General features: G+C 39.5%; 1 protein-coding gene across 1 annotated transcript; it reads left to right on the forward strand.

The window, feature by feature from the left end:
* The first annotated feature begins 1,788 nt into the window (after positions 1-1,788).
* On the forward strand, positions 1,789-17,540 carry appl1 (adaptor protein, phosphotyrosine interaction, PH domain and leucine zipper containing 1). The gene is made up of 22 exons (XM_085353371.1): positions 1,789-1,955; positions 3,363-3,461; positions 3,563-3,622; positions 5,673-5,744; positions 5,891-5,978; positions 6,242-6,283; positions 7,326-7,384; positions 8,101-8,247; positions 9,376-9,458; positions 9,552-9,713; positions 9,927-10,115; positions 10,220-10,262; positions 10,335-10,391; positions 10,809-10,900; positions 11,167-11,346; positions 11,673-11,725; positions 12,083-12,257; positions 12,442-12,478; positions 12,579-12,719; positions 12,804-12,854; positions 12,936-13,025; positions 13,602-17,540. Exons 1-22 carry the CDS (start codon positions 1,902-1,904, stop codon positions 13,752-13,754), a joined length of 2,127 nt encoding a protein of 708 aa, XP_085209497.1. The 5' UTR covers positions 1,789-1,901; the 3' UTR covers positions 13,755-17,540.
* Positions 17,541-21,204: the final 3,664 nt, after the last annotated feature.

The following is a 21,204-nucleotide window of genomic DNA, read 5'->3' on the forward strand; positions in this document are numbered from 1 at the left end:
TAACTCTCTCACTGAACTAACACAGCCAATCCCTCAACATGTTTGTACTCTCTGCTCATATTGCCTTTATATTAAATAATTATTTGCTTTCTAAATAACTTATTTTAACATGCCAATCAAAACACTAAAACAAATCCTCCCTAACAAAAAAGTTACTTCAAGGGCCAAACTGCATTATATTTCTTCACTTCAATATATGGGCTGCAAATAGAGGTGACGTGGGACACAAGTGGTGACACCCCTGCTCTAAAGGTTTATAGTAAGTGAAATCTGAGGCTGGACACTGAGGAAGGAGAAATAACTTGTATTGATTGGCTAGGAAGTGAAATCAAGCTGGAAAGGATTAATCAAGAATAGAATGGAAATGTACTACAAGTGAAGAGAATGTGTTGAGAGGATGGAAGGAGTATTCTGAGGACCTGATAAATGAAGAAAACGAGAGGGAGGAGAGGACGTGTTGGCTGAAAGTTAGTGGATCGGGAATTGCAGAGGATTAGTGAGGAGGTGAGGAGCTATGAAGAGAATGAAGAGTGCAAAGATTGGTCCAGATGACTGCTGAGGTAGCGTGATGTCTAGCTCTGAGGCCACTGATGTTTGCAATGGTGATCACAGTGGTCAACAGAAGATGTAGGTAGGAGTCTCCCTGGACTATGAGGTTTGCAGATGTCATTCTGAGAGTATGGAGAGGTTGGAAGAGAGCCTGGAGCAGTGGAGGTGTAAAAATTAAAGTCGGCAGAAACAAGACAGACTACATAAGTATGAATGAGAGGGAGAAAGGTTTAACAGTGAGGCCACAAGGACCAGAAGTAGTGAAGTTGGATAAGTCTAAATATCTGGGGTCAACTGTCCATAGTACGGAGACTGCACATAAGAGGTGAAGAAGACAAGCATGGAGTAGGTGGAGACAAGTGTCTGGGGTGATTTGTGGCAGAAAGATAGCATCAAAAGTGAATGGTTTGAAGGTAATAAGACCTGCGATGATGTACGGTTTGGAGATGGTGGCACTGACAAAAAAACAGGAGGAGGACCTGCAGGTGTTAAGATTTTCATTGGGGGTGAACAGGATGGACATGCTTAGGAATGAGTATTGTATGAGAGGGACAACGCAGAGTGTTTTGGAAACAAAGTTAGAGATGCAAGGCTAAGAGAGTTTTGATATGTGCAGCGGAGGGACAGTGGATATATTGGACAAAGGATGTTGAATACAGAGGTGCCAGGCTGGAGGAAAGGAGAAGGAGCACAGAGAAGATTCATGGATGTAGTTATGGAGGACCTGCAGAAGGTTGAAGATGTCCAGGATAGGATCAGATGGAGGCAGATGATCCACAGTAGCAACCGCTAAAAAAAGCAGCTAAAAGAAGATTTATTATTCTGCTCATCATCATTATCATCATCATCATCATCATTTCTCAACAAACAATTATATTTGTAAACATGGTCATTTTATATGGTTTGTGGTAATAATTTTGGAAAGTTGAACATTTCAAAATTTAAATATCTGTTACAAAAATACTATTCGTAAAAAACGCGTTTTTAAAATATTGTACAAAATGTGGCGTCAGTAAATTTCTGAATAAGATTAAAAAATATTTCAACAGGAAACTCGCCGAAGTAGTTGCCATTACGGCTCTAACGTGTACGCGCTATCCCTGTATCACTGAACTGATGGTTAGAGCCAAAATGGCGAATATTCCTTTAAAAAATAAGCCAATCACATTGGCTTCATTTTCTTCTATCCAATCCAAAACCCCGTAGAGGGCGTGGCATGTGGAACCGGGAGGAGCTGTTTTGGGGTGTTGTGAATCCGTGTAGCCCAGAAATCCTGAGTGGGAGTTGTCGGACCGATTTGTTGTGTGTTTGTCTTGCGTTTCTCAGAGATTATCAACACGCCTGCAGCAGCTATGCCCGGGATAGAGAAGCTACCGATAGAGGAGACGCTGGAGGACAGCCCGCAGGTAACAGCTCTACTCCCCGAGGGCTTCAGCTAAAAGCTAATTCTAGCCACGTCTATAGCTAGGCTAACTGTCTTTGTAGACTGTTTGCCAACATCCATCGGAATGGTGCTAATCGCTAACGGCACAGCTAACCACAGCTTCTCAAGCGGGATACTTCAGCTATGCAGTGGGATCATAAACTGACTGCTTTATGGATCAGGTGATGGAAGCTTTCGCCAAGCTGCCAGATCCTAAAATGTCAGAGTTAGTGCTGGTTTGCACATAAATTAACGGTTAACCTGCAACTTCCGTAGCCACTAAGCTAATCATTCCTCCCTCTTCCCCAGTAATGGTTATCTGGTCAAACACCAGTGTTGTATTTCTGTTGGTGTCACACCGTGCCCAAAGCTTCAACCGCACTGCTGCAGATGGACAGAAAAACAACTCGAGCAGTGATGTTGTTTCCTGAAAATTTTAGGAATAACACCTGCTGTGACATCACGGATTGAGGTGTGGTCAAAGTGTATAAACTTACTTGGTTTGAAGCTGCACATACCCAGGATTTACTTACGTTAACTGTCAGAATAATCTGGGTATCAGCTCTCAAAGCACAGGGACATTCTTGCTGCTCTCAAGCACAAAAATCATTTGCAAGAGCGAAAAGAATTTGCATAACTGTTTTTTCAACCCTGAAAATGTAATGTGGCTATCTCATGTTTCTAAGAAATTATAAGAGCATTAAAATAAGGGAAACTAATTTTGACAAATGCCTGTACTCTGATGGACTGAAACTCAGACATATTCATAATACGAAGATAAAGTTTTGCATGACCTTATTAGATATGTTAAAGTTATAGAGTAGAAAAAAATCAGCTGACTCTATCAGGGTCGGGTGGGAACTTTTCAAGCTGGTATGACTCTGGAGTCTTTGCAAAATCTTTTAGTCTATATAACTAATGATTTATGCTTCATCCACTCCAGTCTCTTATTAACTCTCTCGGTGTACATTAGGCGTCAGCTCTGTTATATTTGTAATTTAACAGTGGGAGCTGGAGAGAAACCAGGTTACCGCAGCAGTAAAATCTGATTTACAGCAAGGTGAAATACATTCAGGATAATCACACAACAGGTTGCAACCATTCAGCTTTCAGGAAAACAGCCTGAGAGTGTGATTTATTTCTCACAGTGAGTAATGCCTTGAAAAAGACAGGGACCAGCAGGATGTTAAGACACACCTTGAGAGCAGCAGTAGTGCGTGCAGGTGTTTGATTTGCAGAAATGTAGAAATGTATGCGGGTGAAGTTTTTGGCACTCGCATAGGAAATTTTCTGGGGGCAAGTAAGCTGAGTATGGTTTCACAAACGGATCATGTAGTTAAATCAGCTGCATGATGTTTGTTTGTTTGTTTTTGATGGTTTTTGTTTGCAGACACGGTCTCTGCTGGGAGTTTTTGAGGAGGACACTGCAGCCATCTCCAACTACTGCACACAACTGTATCAGGCCATGCAGAGGATTTATGATGCACAGGTACACACACATACACTCACTCACAAAAACACAAAATCAATAATGTGCTGCTGTTTGGATAGTGTGTGTCCAGCTCTTAGTGCTGCGGATTTGTCTTCCAGAATGAGCTGAGTGCTGCAACACACCTGACCTCCAGACTGCTGAAAGAATATGACAAACAGGTAGGAAATGCCATATTTGTCCCAACCACAGCACAAGTGTACACACTCAAACACTAGATTATTTTATTATTTTTATTATTATTACAAAGAAGTGCTGGACACTAAATATCTGAAAGCTTCACAAATGAATCACCCTTGAACCAACTGAGATCTCTCTGTGGACATTAAGCTTAGGATCAGGATTTTTTCATAGCCAGCCGGCAATATATAAATGACTAACTTTGTGTTGTGCATGGATTGTTTCACACATTCCCTTGGGGGAAGTTTGACTTGGCTGAGATACCTCACTATTAACTTCTAACTTGGCTAAACTTCATCAATCCTGTTTTATAATAATACATTTTATTTGTGAGCGCCTTTTTAAAACCCAAACTCACCATACAAAGCATAGAAGACAACTGGTAGTAAGGATAAAAATCAGCATTAGACAATGATTGGAGTTAGGGCTGTTCGATATAACGATATATATCGGATGACGATAAAAAAACGTCTATCGTTTCATTTCGTGGTGTCACAAAATAAACTGTTTAAGGCAATATTTTTTCATCGTTTTGATGGTCACTGTAGTGGCTATATTAATTTCTTAAAGTTCTCTCTTTCTCTTATATTTAATATAACCACACTACGGATGGACAAGCGCCTGTTTTTATGCGTTGTCGTTAGCAACAACGACGGTAACAGCATCGCGTGTCCGCTTGTTTATGTTCCACATAAACCTTTCACAATAAAGCTCAAGATCCTGTTGAGACTTTTCAAAATAAACTGAATCACGTGAAAGAGCAGATTATTTACGGATGAGAAGTAAAAAAGAACCACCAGGTGCTAAAAAATAAACCTTAGACTCAAACGTCAGAACAGGCTTTTCCCCGCAGCACGCCGTGTAATAAATACTCACAAAGAAAATGGCGGCCTTTACAACTTATGTCTAAAAATGTATCGTTTCATGCATCGGTTAAAACACTCGACTCCAGCTACATGATGCGCAGCTGGAAACACTTCCCGCAAGACGAGCTGCCCGAGATTCACAGAATTTACAGAAAATGTTACATTTTTGTGATTTATATCGTTATCGGGACGATAGAATTCTTATTTCGGGATATGAGATTTTGGTCATATTGCACAGCCCTAATTGGAGTCACTTCTCTGGAGAATCGTTTGGGAGTTGAAAGAATTTGGACTGTTTTTAGTTCCCAGCGGTGCCTCACTATTTGACTGATTTTTGGAAATTAAGGAGGATTCATGCAATTCAAAATACTCCAGAAGCTGTCTGGCCCACTGCTACAGGCCATTCGATCCTTATAAAACCGTTGCAAGAGCTTGGTCCGCATAGCCAGCAATAAGTCAGACTCATTCCTGGTGGGCGTTGGACTCTGCCAGGGCTACCCTTTGTCACTGATTCTTTTCATAATTTTTATGGACAGAATTTCTAGGTTGTAGGCAAGTGGCGAAAGGCTTCCACTTGGGCGGTCTCAGAATCTCGTCTCTTGAGTTGAGTTGAGTTTTCTAAAAGTTTTCTTAATTCTGCCATAGTTTCACTTGTGAGATTTCTTTTAAGCTACCCCCATTTCCCTAAGAATGCTCTGCTTTTTTGGAAGTCACTGTTCTGAAAAACATTTTTGGAGCCAGCTTTAAGTGGTCAATTGGGAGAACTGCAGGTTTTGGCACTGCTTGGTGTGGCTTCCCAGTCTTATCACACAAGCCACAGGCCTTGCTGTTATAACAGCCTATCTTCGTTATACCAATAGACCCTTAAAAAAGGGCAATAAAATACTAAATGTCAGCCTTGTAATACCATCCATTATACTTATCACCCTAACCGTAATACTGTAACAACGAGCCTCTTATCTGTTACTTCACACACATCTGCCTTTACCACACCTCTGTGAAATTTAGTCTGGCCATTCCTGTCTTCTAGAAACAGCTTTGGATCAGCATTATTCAGATTTTTTCTTTACCATAATAGAAAATATTAGCGGTTTTAATAACATCCAGAAATCTATGTGTTAATCTCAGCTGTGTAATGTTTCCTTATTGTTGCTGTTGTTTGCAGCGTTTTCCTCTCGGGGGTGATGATGAGGTGATGAGTTCTACTCTGCAACAGTTTGCAAAAGTCATAGATGAAGTGAGTTAGGTTTGCATGTTTTGATGTCCCAAACAGGCAAATTTGGTGCAAAATAAAAAGAATAAGAAAAACTTGTGTTATATTTGTGTTTGTTCATCTGATTCATGGTTAGGATTTTAACTTCCTCCTTCTCTTCCTCTTTCTAGCTCAGCTCCTGTCATGCTGTCTTGTCCACACAACTTGCTGATGCCATGATGTTCCCCATCACTCAGTTTAAAGAGCGAGACCTGAAGGGTAGAAAACACTTTAAGCTCTTTCACCCAGTTTTGAAACTGTTTTAGAGACGTTAATAATGTATAATGACAATTTTCAGTTTACTAGTTTGCCATCAACAGTGACACATAATGTAAATTATTTTCTGCATTGCTATGTTAGTTGTTTACTTTCAATATTAATATTTAATATTTATGGTAGTAGAATTAATCTGAAGCAGCAGCTCTTGCTACATAAACAGATGCACTTTGCTCTCTAATGTGAGTTTTTTTTTGTCTCTCCAGAGATCCTTACTCTTAAAGAAGTCTTCCAAATAGCCAGTGATGGTAAGCTGTACCTCATAAACTACAGTCAGTGCACTTTATTGCCTACACATTACGCTTGCATTGCACCTCCAGTCATGAAAGCCCTTCCCATGAAGCCTCTGGCAGTTTTTGTGCTGATATTAATAACAAAGACGTTTGGGATCTCTGCAGAGTGATGGGGACTTTTACGTGCTCTACCTTTTAGCACATGCCGACCTCGCTCTGTAACTTTATGTGGTCTGCCACATTTGCTGTGGTTTAAACACTTCCTGTTTGTAATAATACCACTTACAGCTGATAATAGCATATCTAGGACGGAAGAAATTTCATAAATTGACTTGTTGCCAAGATGGCTCCTATTAAACTGCTATGCTCAAATGCAGTGAGCTCTTTAGAATGACCCATTCTTTCACGAATGTTTATAAAGACAGTTTGATTTTATACATCTGTGGAAATTGGACAGAAAATTCCTGAATTCAAACATTTAGAGGTGTGGTTCAGTACTTTTATACTACATATACTTTATGTCTAGATAAATCACACATGTGCAATATAAAGCCATCTGTTTCTGACCCGCGGTGTTTGAAAATTAGCGTAAGAGGCAGTATAATTCTTGGGCAGTCACTGTAGTGAGACTTTACTGCTGTTTAATTCAGGCAATGCAGCAGTTCATATCATACAGTTAACAAGACTTATATAAATGTTCATTTAACATTTAGTACTTTCATTTAACCTTTAACCATGTTTCCATTTGATCTTGGCAGCATGGCCCTCTGGAGGGGAAAAAAGTTGAACTCTGTATATCACAGTGCTTTCATCTCAGCTTTCATTTAAATCTTTTGTGATCTAGTAAATACTTAACTTTAGATCTTAAATTTTAGGCCCATATATAAAAGAAAAATTATTGAAATGGTAGAAATAGAAGCTAAATTACTTGCAATTGTGAAATTTAGTTTGTTTAGGTATTTTTAGTGTGCATTTCAGGCAGTTTCAAGTTTTCTAACTATTAAGAGGGCAAGATATATTTTACTATTAAAAATCTTTTCTGTGTCTCTGTGTGCAGATCATGACGTGGCGATTAACAGATACAGTCGCTTATCCAAAAGGAGGGAGAACGACAAGGTAACAGCTTTTAGGTTTACCATTCATGACTTCATACCTCAAACTATACATTGACTTTCGTGGTAATGGTTTTATTTTACATGTCCGTAAATGGTAAATCATAGTCTGGAAAGTTTTCTATTTAACTGTAAAAACATCCACAGTTAGATGGATAGAAGCTTAGCAGCTTTGTTTAGATTGGTTGGCTGAGCTGATAAGAAGAAGCTGCTTTTATGATTTAAATACAGCTGCAGGAGTCTGTGGATAATTTTCATATTTTGCATGTTCAGCACACTCATTGTGCTTTGTCAAAAAGACATATTAGTATGAACTTGGAACTGAAAGACCTAAATGCTTCCTCTGTTTTCCCTCAAACTTCCAAATCACTGAAGTTTATTCATTAAATTAGTAATTTTTGGTCATACCAGCAAATCTGTCATTTTTGGTCTCTATTTTGGTTTCTATAAAAATAATTTTACAGAATCTGCTATATTTAAAAAAATAACAGCAAAAACTCCTCAGTAGTATTTTTTTTAATTAAAGTTACAGGAAGTGATGACTGTGTGGAAATGCAGCTGCAATGATAGATGGGGTTGGGTTGTTTTAAAAAGTCTCTCATCAAGTTTCACATTCCTCAAAGCAGCAGCTTCCTAGATGATTATCAAGACCAAATGATATTATGCGAGTGGATAATGTTATCTGGCTTTTTACTGAAATAAGAGTCTCGTGTGTTGCAGTTACGGGCGGAGGTGGTGGAGGATGTCTACACCTCCCGCAAGAAACAACACCAGACAATGATGCACTACTTCTGCTCACTGAACACTCTGCAGTACAAGAAGAAGACAGCTCTGCTGGAGCCACTGCTGGGATACATGCAGGCACAGGTGTGCACGCCTTTACTGCAGAGTAATTCAGTTCACATATATATTATATTATACACATATATTATTATTATTATTATTATTATTATATATAAACTTCAGGAAAATCAGGCTCAGGAAGGGGCAGCCATCTGCTGCAACCGGTTGGGGGTGATGAGAGAGAGATGGGACTAGTGCACCTCAAAAATCCAACATTAGGTCTTAACCAAACGTTAACTGGATTCCATATCTGACTCAGGTCCGAAATTCTTTTCCCCCACGAAAAGCCAGAACAGTGTGAAATACACATCAAATCTTTAACTTGGCAAAATGTTAATCCCCCTGCTTGATTCTGGGAATTTTGGAAACAGCTTTGAAATTCTTTGGTAATCCTGCAAAACAATTCTGACAGACATTTTAAGCCTGACTGCTGAACTTTTATGTGAAGAAATGAAGTTTGATTTCATTGAAGTTTTTGCACTATCAGTGCAGGCACACAGTTTCATGTCAGGTGATATTCACACACACATGCGCATTAGTGGTGACACATTGTAATCAGGCTTGAATAGGGGAGGACCTGTAGCAACAAAGGTCAAGTAGTCTAAGACACGTGGGAAGCATCCAAGAATAGTTTATAACAAGAAAGAAACTCGATGGAAAACGCTGTGAGCTCAGAGAACGATATGAAGGAAAATTTAAAGAAAAGGAAAAGATTGTGGTGCTCTTAGAGTCAGACTTTTTAATCTGATGGTGGATGTTGTTGATGTGGGTCTTAAACTAAAATGCCCCAAATATGGACTAAAAGAAAGTGCATTTTACGTGTGGTATAGGTACTCATTTTGTTTCCTTAACTTTCACGAAGAATGGTTCAGTGTATCCTTTGCTAAAGGAGGTAACAAAGGAAGCACTAAGGAGTGAGCTCTTATTGTGACGACCACACACACACTTCCAGGTAACTTCACTCAGTTAGGAATTCTGAAAACTGATGTCATCCACAGCCAGTGAATGAGGGCAAGAACAAACATGGTTTGCCTTTACTGCCAGAAGGGGGAGACAGAGTTTCTGCAAAGGAGATTTAATACCAAAACAGTGTGAAATCACATTTATTTGAAGTCAGCTCTGAAGTGACCAACCTGTTTTTGTTCTCCTCAGATCAGTTTCTTTAAGCTGGGGTCAGAAAATCTCACCCAGCAGTGGGAAGAGTTCCTGGGAACTATAGGAACCAGTGTCCAGAAGTAAGAACTCCTTCATCCCCAAACTGTTAATTAATTGTGGAGACAGGAAGATTTTAGCAATGAGTGACAATGAACATGTGAATGTATGTATAGTGTACGCCGGGAAATGGAGGAGGAGGTGGGGCAGATGCAACAGACCATCCAGGAGATGGAGAGGGCTTGTGACGCCCTTTATGCACCATGTGACCCCGACCCCGCCCACTCACCTGTGAGTCGCAACCTGACCAGGAAGCAGGGCTACCTGTACATCCGGAAGTAAGCCACAGGACGACTTCAGTGTTTTATTTCTTAGTGAGCTTTAATCCTGTTTCACCCACAGACCCAGAACAGTTTTTACATTGTGCATCTCTTATTGGGGTGACTGTAGCTCAGGAGGTAGAGGGGGTCATCTGCTAATTGGAAGGTTGGTGGTTTGATCCCTGACTGTAAACACTGTGAAATCCTTTTTGTGTCTTTGCTGTCTCACAGTAAGACTGGGCTAGTGTCATCATCCTGGGAGCGACAGTACTTCTTTACACAGGGTGGAAACCTGATGCAACAGGGCCGGGGAGAGGTGGCGGGCGGGCTGGTCACAGACCTTGACAACTCCTCCGTCATGGCAGTTGACTGTGATGACCGCCGATTCTGCTTTCAGGTCACTTCCTTTGATGGGAAAAAGTGAGAGGTCCTTTTTTATAGTTCTCTTCTCATATGTGCTCCGCCCCTTTTTTTGTAATTCTTAGGTCAAAATAAAAATCATTTTCTTCTCTTTATTATGTCAGAGTGGTGACGCTGCAGGCGGAGAGCAGGAAGGAATGCGAGGAGGTAAAATACTCTAACTTTATGAAGCCTCCTTTGAGTTTGCTGCTGTTTTCTGATGTTGTCTCTCTCCACTAGTGGATCTCCACCATCAACAACATCTCAAGGAGGATCTACCTGAGTGAAAATGCAGAGGTTTGTGTCTGCTTCCTTCTTCTATCGACCTTCATGTTGCTTACCGTTCACTGTTGTATACCTTTGGCAGCTATTTTAGTTGTAGTCTAGCCAGGGAAGTATGTGTTGTAAAATATCAGCATCAATATTGTGAGATGGTGCAGAAGACCTTAAACTCTTGCATGGGAAATTATAGATTTTCTGAGGAAACTACTTTGATTTGACTATTTGGCACAAGGTACTGGTAATGAAGATCTGATCTAATATCTGTCTTCCCACAAGGTTTTTGTAATTGTGCGACAGTACGCCAGTGCACAATTTCTAGACTTCAAGCAGGCTTCAGTAATAAATCACAGCAGCTTGGCACGTACAGAAGCAAAAACCTCTCTATTAGAAACCAGATGATCTCAGTAATTCCTAGTTACTTCTTGTTGGCAGGAGCTTGCAGCCAGAGTGAACCAATCCGCTCTTGAAGCCGTGACACCATCACCGTCCTTTCAGCAGAGACACGAGAGCATGAGACCAACCAGGTAGGAGTGTGTGTGGGTGAGTGGGTTGTCAAACTAGTTTGAGTTTTAGACTGGGTATTTCTACCTGTCCTCTCTGTTTGGGGGTTCCGATTTTTTCAAAATTAGGTTTAGGTGAGAGTAATGATTACCAACACCCTCACAACCTGCTGTCGGCTTCCATTATTTATTGAAGTAGGGCCGCAGGTGGTCCAGATTTCATTATGGAGCCCTGTCATCATCCTCTTTCTCTCCCTCTCTCGCTCTCTCTCTCTTTGTCTCCCATCCAGTAAGGGGCGAACGGGTCGAGCGAGCAGCATCAGCTCTGTGGGCTCCGAGCCATCGCCCGCTCTTTCTGTGCTCTCACTGGATGCACTGGTTGCCCCAGAAACACCCATCCAGTTTGACATAATTTCCCCCGTCAGTGAGGAGAACTCAGGACAAAGCAAAACAGCACCGCAGTCCAGCAGGTACGTGTCTGTCAGGGAAAATGATGAATCACTGTTTAAATTTCCAGCATGTGTTTCACAAACTAGCCGGCATCATAACGAGGCGATACCGCCTGACTGCGCAGCACCATCTGCTCAGATTTGAAGGTTCTGTGCTGCATGTGCTGCAGACAGTGCTTGTGAACATTAGAGTTCAAGCAGCTCTGCCTATATCTACTGTTTACATGGTCTGTGAAGCATGCAATGACAGAACAAAAAGCAAGCTAACTAAACTAATAATGTGAAGACAGATATATCTGAAGCTATGAAAATATGACTGTTTTGTGTGTTTATGTGCTTCTCTGCAGGAGAAGTAATCCATTTGGGGAGTCAGGAGAGAGCACAGCAGAAGACAGTGAAGGTACTCGTGTCTGTCTGTCTCGACTATTTTATCAATGTTTATTTATTTATTTACGTACGTCTTTATCTTCTAAATGACATTTATGACTATGCAGAGGTCATGTTAATGTTATAACTGGGATTCTGGATAATAACTCATGTAGAAAAAAGGTTTAAACTGCGTATTTATTTAGATTATAATGGGTTTTATTATTTCCATTATTATCCATAATTACAACCAGTTTAAAATAATTTAAAGTGATTTAATTATTAAAAAAGTACATTTAAACCACCAAAGAATCAGCTTTTACACAACTCGAGTGGAACCACAGCCATACATGAAGTATGTTTTGTTTTTTCTGGTTTTTGTGCTGCGTAGACTCGATCCTCCACCAGCTCTTTATCGTTCGCTTCCTGGGCTCCATGGAGGTGAAGACTGCCGAGTCAGTGGATGTCATCTCTGAGACCATGAGGCAGATCCTGGCTGCCAGAGCCATCCACAACATCTTCAGGATGACCGAGTCCCACCTGCTGGTCACCTGCGACTGCCTCAAGTAGGAACTGCAGTGATCATTATGAGCGTGTTGGATGAAGCCGATGTTTGTTGTGTGACTAACTTCTTTTTGCAAAGCAAGCATGAGCCACGGGAACCACATTCAAGAAAAGATAAAATAAAATGCCAGCTTGAAAAAAATTGCAATTATCCTCTTATATTAAAATAGGTCTTTTATTTTTCAGGCTAATTGATCCTCAGACACAAGTGACGCGACTCAGGGTACGGTGACCGCAGTTTCTCCAGTTTTGTCTTGTTTCTAAGATTTGAGTTGTGTCACTTTTGTCTTTGCTAACTGGCATCCTGCTGTGTCTCGCTGCAGTTCCCTCTCTCCACTGTGGTGCAGTGTTTGTCCCATCAGGACAACAAGAGGCTGTTTGGTTTTGTTCTGCAGTCGGCAAGCGGGCGGAGCGACAGCCGAGCCATGTGCTACATCTTTGAATCCAACAACGATGGAGAGAAGGTTGTGTGTCCGTTTATCTGTTTGGCTGGCGGTGTAACACATCCTTCTTACTGTCTGATCGTCTGTCTTCTTCATGCTTTTCAGATCTGTGACAGCATCGGTCTGGCCAAGCAGATCGCCTTGCACTCGGAGATGGTAAAGACTGTAACCGGGGGTCATTCATGTGTTGCTGTGGATGTTTACGCTTGTTTTCTTATTGTTGCTCTTGTGATGCAGGACCGTAAAGCGGTGGAGAAGAAAAAGGAGGAGGATAAGGCCAAAGAGAAACAGAAGGAGGAACTGAGCAAGCAAAGACAGATCGAGAAGGTGATTTTTTTTACCTTTCAACACAAACCTTGCACTATTCCCGTGTTATAACGAATGTGCAGAGTATGCCGAGCAGCCAGGGGGTGTTTTTAGTCTGTAATACAATGTAAACATGGCCTATGACCCCATCATCACCACTTTAATTGAATAGTCTGTGAGTTTGTTGGACTTTGGGGTTCATCACTTAAAGACATTTTTGCTTTGTCTGACTTAAATGAATGAAAACATTATGTTTTACACTGCTGTGCAAAAGTCTCAGCCACCATTTTTTTTCTTTTGTAGTTTGCATCCATGGAGCCAATTTTAACTCTTTACCCCTCGGTGTTACCCTTCAAGTGGTTCTTTTGTATTGGTCGTCAAACCACATAAATTTGTCATTAAGGGTACTGTGGCGGTTGTCAGATGTCATCTTTATAGTTCACTGTGCTTTTTTTGAAGGTCTTTCAAGTCTTTTTCCACACATTCTTAGTCCAGGTCTTACACTCGCCCCATTAAAAGCTCCATCTGCCACCAAATGCTGAAAACAACACCACGCGCAAGAAAAAGTTCACTCTTCTTCTCTTGACTGACTTTCAGGATCTGGAGGAGCAGAGCCGCTTGATCGCTGCATCAAGTCGCCCGGCCAACCCGCCTGGCTCTGACGGACAGTTCCTAGTGCTTAGCAACAGCCAGTCAGAGGACAGTGACGCTGGAGAGGAGGGCAAGAAGAAGGGTGAGTCTGAAGCTTAACGACACTCAGAGGATGCATGTTTTACCTCCCAGGCGAGTCCCAGCTGGTAAAATCGAGACCACAGCTCAGGAATCAGAGGAGGGGAACACCACTCGCCCACCTATCCGCCCGCCCGGACTGCCTGGAACTGAAAAACATGTGCTTCCTCTGTGCAGGACTCTGAAGCTTGTGATGGAGGCCTGTCACTCTAAAATGGAGGATATATCTAACGCACCCTCACTGTAAAAGGGAGGGAAGTAGGTGAGGAAACGCCTCATCCAGGACTCGTGTTTTATTCTGTGTTTAAAAAAACAAAAACAAACAAAGGAAAAAAAAATGCTGCTTTTATACCGGCTCCACTTTCAAGAAGAGACATGAATATAGATTAACCTCTAAGTTTCTGTTTTTATGTTTATTTTATAAGAAGAGCTAACAAAAATATGGAAGACGTAAAACAAAATGTGAGAAGAATATTGAACCTGGGTCTGTCGGTACCGGCTCTTGCATGAGTGCACTTTGAGAGGAAGTGATGGTTTTTTTACCCGTGATGAAGGTCCCAGAGGGCAACAGGACACCTCATCCACTTTCTCCATCAGTGTTGTTGATTTAAAAAAAAAAAGAAAAAAAGAAAGAGGTCAGCTGATGATCTGAAACACAAACAGAAGATAGAAAGAGAGCCTGAGTCTTATTTTGAAAAGGTCATTTAAGGATTCCTTCCTTCCTTCCTTCCTTCCTTCCTTCCTTCCTTCCTTCCACTGGCTTCATTTCAGCACATCACAGTAGGTCTTCACTGATTAGTCAATTAATTGATAAATAGAAAATTAATTTTTAGTAACTGCTAACCAGCTGTTTTTCCAACACCGTGTTCAATTTATTAATATTGTTAGATGTTATTTAGCTGCAGAAAAATGTGGCTCGATTGTTCAGACACTGTTTAGACCAGGGGTGGAAAACGTATATTCTTTATAACGTTAAGTATATTTTTCTTTTTATGGAAACAGACATATGTAAACAACAGTTAGACCCTTAATGCTAATCAATTGACAGTAATGTTAATATAACTGTTAAGTAAAGTTTAAATCAACCCACTAAAGGGACATCTTACAGTCCACTGCAGCTCCATGTTTTTAATCTTGGACTTGAGTTGTGATTCACGGTTCAGAATCATCTTTATTTCTCTTATGCTGGACCTGGATTAAGCGTTTCACTGTAGCTATTGGTTTCTTTTTCTGGCATGCCTCACCTATAGATATATTCAAAGCTACACTTTAATGAGAATAATGGTCAGTTTTGGTCTGTTTTGGGGTTTTTTGGTGTATTTTTCCCACAAATATCACTTTAATCTTACTTAGTTACCTTGCATATTCCTCCTACAGTGGTTTAATCCTCCACTGACAGGGCCTGCCTCACTCTTTCAGAAACCATTAACAAAAGCCAGCTTTCTTCTGATTGGCTGCACTTTGGAAACAGAAAGTTTGAATAGCAGATAATAGATAATAATTATAATAGATTAACTTTAGAGATGCGGAACTCAAAACCTCCCGATTAAAAATTCAAATTTCGTAAGCCATCCAGTGGGCCGATTCAGCCCCTTAGATTATATGTTTGACACCCCTGGTATAGACCAAATGCAAAAATGAAAAATATTTGGCCTTAAGTGTGCTTGAGCTTTTACTGATAGTACCTGAAAGCAGCAGCTGAATGAAAGGTTCAAAGGGAAAAATTCATCCTGTAAGTTTTCAGACTTTCTTGTCTTTGCATGATTTGGTCTTTGCTCGCTGACAGTGAAGATTGCTGCTTTGAGCACCACAAAGTGAGTTCACATTAGTTACATTATAGTCAAGAAATGACGGATTATACACCAAAATGATCTATTTGATAAATGGCACTACAGGATAGAAGAAAAACGTGTACGTTTGACTTGACCACTGCCTTTAAAGATAAAAAGTCAGCATACGTTCAACTACCTGCACTCACTTTGTGCTTATATTTGATGGTTGAAAGTTTGAAGGATGGTGGGTTTTGTTTGATTTGTTTTGCTTTTTTAGTTTTTGTATTCAGACACCTTTGGATTTGACTCCCTGACATTAGAGACCTATGTTGTGATTGTTACCTGCTGAGAAAATTTAGACCACTTAAATTACACCTGTTGTTTTACTTATCATGAATACAACTTAACTTTTGTTCCTTTTGGTTCAAAGCTGAGCTCCAGATGGATCTAAGGTCTACTTCATCGACTTTCAGGTGCCAATATTAAAGGAAAAATCCACCTTTATTTTTATTTTCAAGTCTTGGTCTTGGACTAATTAAAGAAGCCACAAATTTCAGTTTACTTAAAGAGTCTGTAAGATTCTGTAAGGGTCTGTAGAACGAAGGTAAAAATTTTCATGGCTTCATTAAATATGAAGAAGTTATTTTAACTTAAAAAAAAAATCAGCTGAGTGTGAGGAAGTCAGCTGGGAGCTAAGTTTACATGGTGACTCGTGATGACGTTAACACGGCCACATGAACTCATCGTACTGGTTACTAAAGGTATCTGCTTAAGATAGAGGAAGTGCTAAATCCACAGTCCTCAACAGCATGAATAAATTTGTTTTGTGCACTAAAAAGACTTCATCTTTGGAGGATGCCCATTTGAATCTTAACATGCAGGAGCCTCGTATTTGCTCGTGTTAAATATTGGAGTGTACTTTTGTACAGATTTTACAGCAAAAACACAACCAGTATGAACATAAATATGAAAATTTGATTTAAACCAGAAAAAAAAATTCTATTTAAAACAGACTTGGAAAAATTCTGAATTTAGATTTTTTTTTTTTCCTTGGGTATTTATTAGTGAAGCCATAATCATGCCATAATCAGTCCAGTATTCCAGCATTTCAAGCTGTTCGTATGCAGTGTTTGTATGTGTGTGTTAGCGTGCTGTAAGGGTCGGAGCCCATGTAAATGAAAGCAGAGTTTGCATGACAGTAACACTTGTTAATGAGCTCTCGTACCAATTAACCGTGAAGATTTAAGGCCACGTCAGTGAGCCAAAGATGCTTTTCTCTCCTCTCTCGGGGCTGTTCCGGGTGTGAATTGCTGGTCTGACATTTGCAAAGTTGGAGGTCTGTTAAAATAAATAAATAAATAAATAAATAAATAAATAAAAGGGAGAAAAGCACAAATTTCCCTCAAGTTCCCTCAAACTGAAAGGAGAACATGGCTTTCTGTGTTCATAAAAGAAAAACACTAGACTTTAAGCTCCTCTGATACAGTGTTGAAAAACCAATAACCACCTGTGTGTCATAAAAAACAGACTCCATCTTCTTTCACATTGCCTGCTGAGTCCGTTTCTTCTAATGTCTTAATATTTACCAGGCATGCATACGTGGGTCGTTGTTTGGGGCCTTTTATGTTCATCGCACATTTATTCATTAACTTGCATTTCATTTCCAGAGTGATTCACGATGATTATTTGTGGGGGGGTTTTAAGTTTCATGTTCTTCATGTAGGGATGAAAGAGGCCACAGACACACCTCTCCGTTTGTGGGAGGTTAAAGTAGTGGAGATGTTTCTAAAAAGCCGAAATCAACAGTTACTGAAGATGATTTTATTTTTATTTTAGTTTTTTGGGACACGTGGGGGTGAGATATTGCTTTCTTGTTTTTGCTGTAACCAAGTGAAAGGCTCGTGTTGACAGAGCTGCACTTTACAGACGAAGTAAACACGACAGGATCGCTGATGTTGAGCTGTAAATATGTTTCAGTGATTGATGTTCCCATGTCATGATTAAAAAAGGCTTTACGGTGATAATAAAGCACTAACTCCATCCGCCTGACTCAGTCTGCTCTTGTTTTTCACTTCAAGCAAAACTTCACCAGCAGCACGAGCTTCAGACAAACATAGAGTGAAAGGAACATTTAGACAAAGATTAAAAGGATTTGTCAGTTTTATTTATGTTTGTGCCGGCTATGACACAGTGGTGGTGCGGTGAGCTATACCGCTAGACCAAATGTATTTAATCTGTATTTTATTTGTGTAATGGCCAGCAGGGGGCAGCTGTTCTACAGGTCTATGAGCTGGCTTATTGGCAGTTTCCTGAAGAATTATGGGCTCAATAACTTCATTCAAGTCCTAGTTAATAAAACATGAAGCTCATTTAGTAAATTTTAGTCATTATATTGGTATACCTTTTTAACAAAACAAAACCATTATCTCTACGTAAGGTGGATCTGCAAATTGTTTTGCATTTTCATATGAAAAAATAGTTTTATACTAGTGATGATATTTAATGATGATAGTTTTCTGTCACATGATTTACATATTATTGTAGAAAATGATACTTTATGTAATACTGCAGTGTAAAAAAGCTTAATATATAAATAAATGTGTTAAAAGAAAATATCACACTCTGAAATGGGTTGGAGCACAGTAAAATAAAATTATGTGAAATGCAAATTAAAATAAAAGAGCAGTGGAAAGTGGACAGATGATTTTTTTTTAATTCTTAATTAAAATGTCATATAATGATTGATAAAGGACAGAAGTATCTTTGTAAATAATAGGATTCAGGTGATTTGATTAAGTCAGACTTATTGTTTGACAAAGTGTGTACTGCTTAATTGCTATAATAACCTGAACTAAAAAGTTGAAACTGTGGGCATATACACCACGTTGCACATTCAAACCAACAATAGCTAAAGTGCTTTAAAGACGAGGATAGAAGACCTAAGGTGTTGTTAGGGGAGAATGTTAAGAAGAGGAAGTAAATGAAGGCAGAGGCAAGGATTAAGTGGTGGAAGGTGAAGAAGGAGGAATGTTGCACAAAGTTCAGCAAGGGGTTAAGACAGGCACTGCGTAGTAGAGAAGACATTTCACTAGGAAAAGTACAGCACTAGCTGTTTGGTGTATCCACTGAACAGAGTCAAGAGGACAAGGAGACTTGATGGTGAAATGAAGGAGGACAGGAAAGTATTTACTTTTAATTCTTATTCTTATTTTTATTTTCATGTCTATTTAAGCGTAATTTATGACAGTATGTTTGCACTGAAGCACCGCAGCAATTTCCTAATGTTGTAAACCTGCTCAACATTTGGCAATAAAACCCTTTCTGATTCTGATTAAAGAAAGAGTTTAGCAAGGAAAATGTGGGCTAGTCAGGGAGATGAAGAAAATAGACAGTAGAATTGGGAGGCAAAGGAAAAGGCTTACAGTGAGTTATATGTGAGGCTGGACTGTGGGAAAGAGACAACAATCAATGAGCAGCACTGTGGTTTCACAAGAAAGAACATCACAGATGCTTTGTTTAAGAGTGTTTTTGAGAAGTTCTTTCTCTTTGTGGAAACTACATACGATAGGGTATCAAGAAAGGAGCTGTGGTACTGCATGAGAAAGTTGAAAGTGGGAGAGATGTGTGGCAGATGGGCCCAAGGTGCAGCAATGATGTGTCCATGTGTCCATTAAAAAAGCAAAACAGACAAAAGAGAGTTGAAGAATAGAGTTCAGGCATAGTGGAGTAGGTGAAGGTGAGAAGGAAACACTTTTGCAAAGGTCGACCTACTTTACTTTATCTATATCATGGCAGTGAACATTTAGTGCATGTTACTTTATTTTATTGTGAACTCCCTCTGGAAATTCCAACAGTGTGTATTAAAATAACACAAAGATACACAACCTTTCCACCATGACAACTTTATTATATAATAATGACAAAGTGAATCTGGAAAAATAAACATGTTTAGAAAGATTTACGTAATTCATGTGAAAAATAACAATAGCCACAATGCTACAGAAACATCTTAATAGAAACATTCACCCAGAATTTTACCTCATACACCAAGTTTAAACATCACAGTCATGTTTCATAAATAACCACTAAATCATGTGTTTCTGCTACAATGACAAACGACTCCAACAGTTCTTTGGTGAAATAAATGAAATCAATTAGAAGAAATAACCTGAGATAAAAAGTGCAGTTAATTGTTTTTTTTTTACAATAATGAAAGTTATAAGGAAGCTGAGAGGGACCATCAGAGTCTTCTGTTGATCAAATAAAGTGCACGATTTAGAATTTTCTTTAAAAAAAATCCTAAACTTCTGATTAATTTCACCTCCTTGTGCCTTTAATTTTTTTTTAAAGAAAACACTCAGAGATAGAAAATCCTTCTTCAATTAAACTAAAGGCAAGTCATGTCTACATTAAGGCCATAGCTTGTAAATGGGGAACAAATCAAAAATGAGGTCTGTTCACAGTTAAAATCATTATAACTGAGTGAATTTAACCACGTTTTACATGGTTTGGTTTGGTGGTCTTTTCTAAAATTTCCCATCAGCATTTTGAATGTCTTTTGTCCTCCACGTGCCAACCCTTATGAAAAATGGTGGCTTCACTGAACAGTGACGCCCTCAGTTTTTAAGTAAATGTAAAAGCCACCAGGGGGCGAAACCTGTGGCTGCAAAAAGACTGATTGTCCTAAAAATCTATGCAAAAACATCCCTCTGCCCTGACCCCACTAAACACTTTCATGATGTCTGGTTTCGGGTCATACTCAATAAGACAGTCATTAATTTACTTAATTATGGTCATTTTAAGAGCCAGGCTATCATTGTGATTGACAAGATATTATCCAATGAGCTGATTGTTTCAAAACAACAATTTGGTGATGGTGAAAAAAAACAAAAAACAAACAAATCTTGAGGCTTTACAGTAATATTTCATTAAGCAGTGGGTGATGTCCATCTATGCTGTGTCTATCAGAGATATAACAGTAGATATACAATTCTTTTATATCTTTGGTCTCATTCGTCCATATTTACAATCACTATTTGGAGTGCGCAGCTGGGTTCACATGACTGGCTGCATCAGAGGGACTGCTAAACAACTTTCATTGTGATGATGGTGCCAGCTAGCTAAGAAAGAGCAGCACTGAGGTTTTTTTTGCAGGTAAAAACAACATAACACATGTTAGGGCGTTATTTGGCACGTGTAGTGAATTTAACGATCAAAGGCACAACTTCTGGCAGCTGTTCATAAAATGTGGTTTAAACATTTCAAACGTCATTTGTGGTAAGGATAAAACTCATCGTGGTCCACTTGAGACAATGCTAACCTTCGATAACTTACGTACTACATTAGTAAGTAAAGTAAGTCTGATAGATGAGAAAAATTAAAACACCGTTCTGGTGTGTCCTGTGGAGGCAGTTTTAAAGCAGCTTGTGTTGTCTCAGAAAGTTTGAACAAAAGTGATTAAAAAAATGAAAAGTTAATAAAAATTCATGGAAATTAGCCCCGTTTAGACTTTTATCTCCTGTTTTTGAGTCTCTTCTAGAACTCTGAGTGACAGCATTTCCCGTCAAATGTCCTTGTGATGAGGCTGATTTAACAGTTGCAAAGTCGCTGCTTCTGAATTCACCTCTCACCTCAGTTCATAGAAGACAGAAGACTCAACAAACAAAGTAAAGCAGAACTCCTCGTCACCCCAACATCTG

The sequence above is a fragment of the Diplotaxodon limnothrissa genome, linkage group LG5 (assembly GCF_057381915.1).
Source record: "Diplotaxodon limnothrissa isolate DT_005_m linkage group LG5, D_limnothrissa_male_GT1.1, whole genome shotgun sequence".
Lineage (NCBI taxonomy): Eukaryota > Metazoa > Chordata > Actinopteri > Cichliformes > Cichlidae > Diplotaxodon > Diplotaxodon limnothrissa.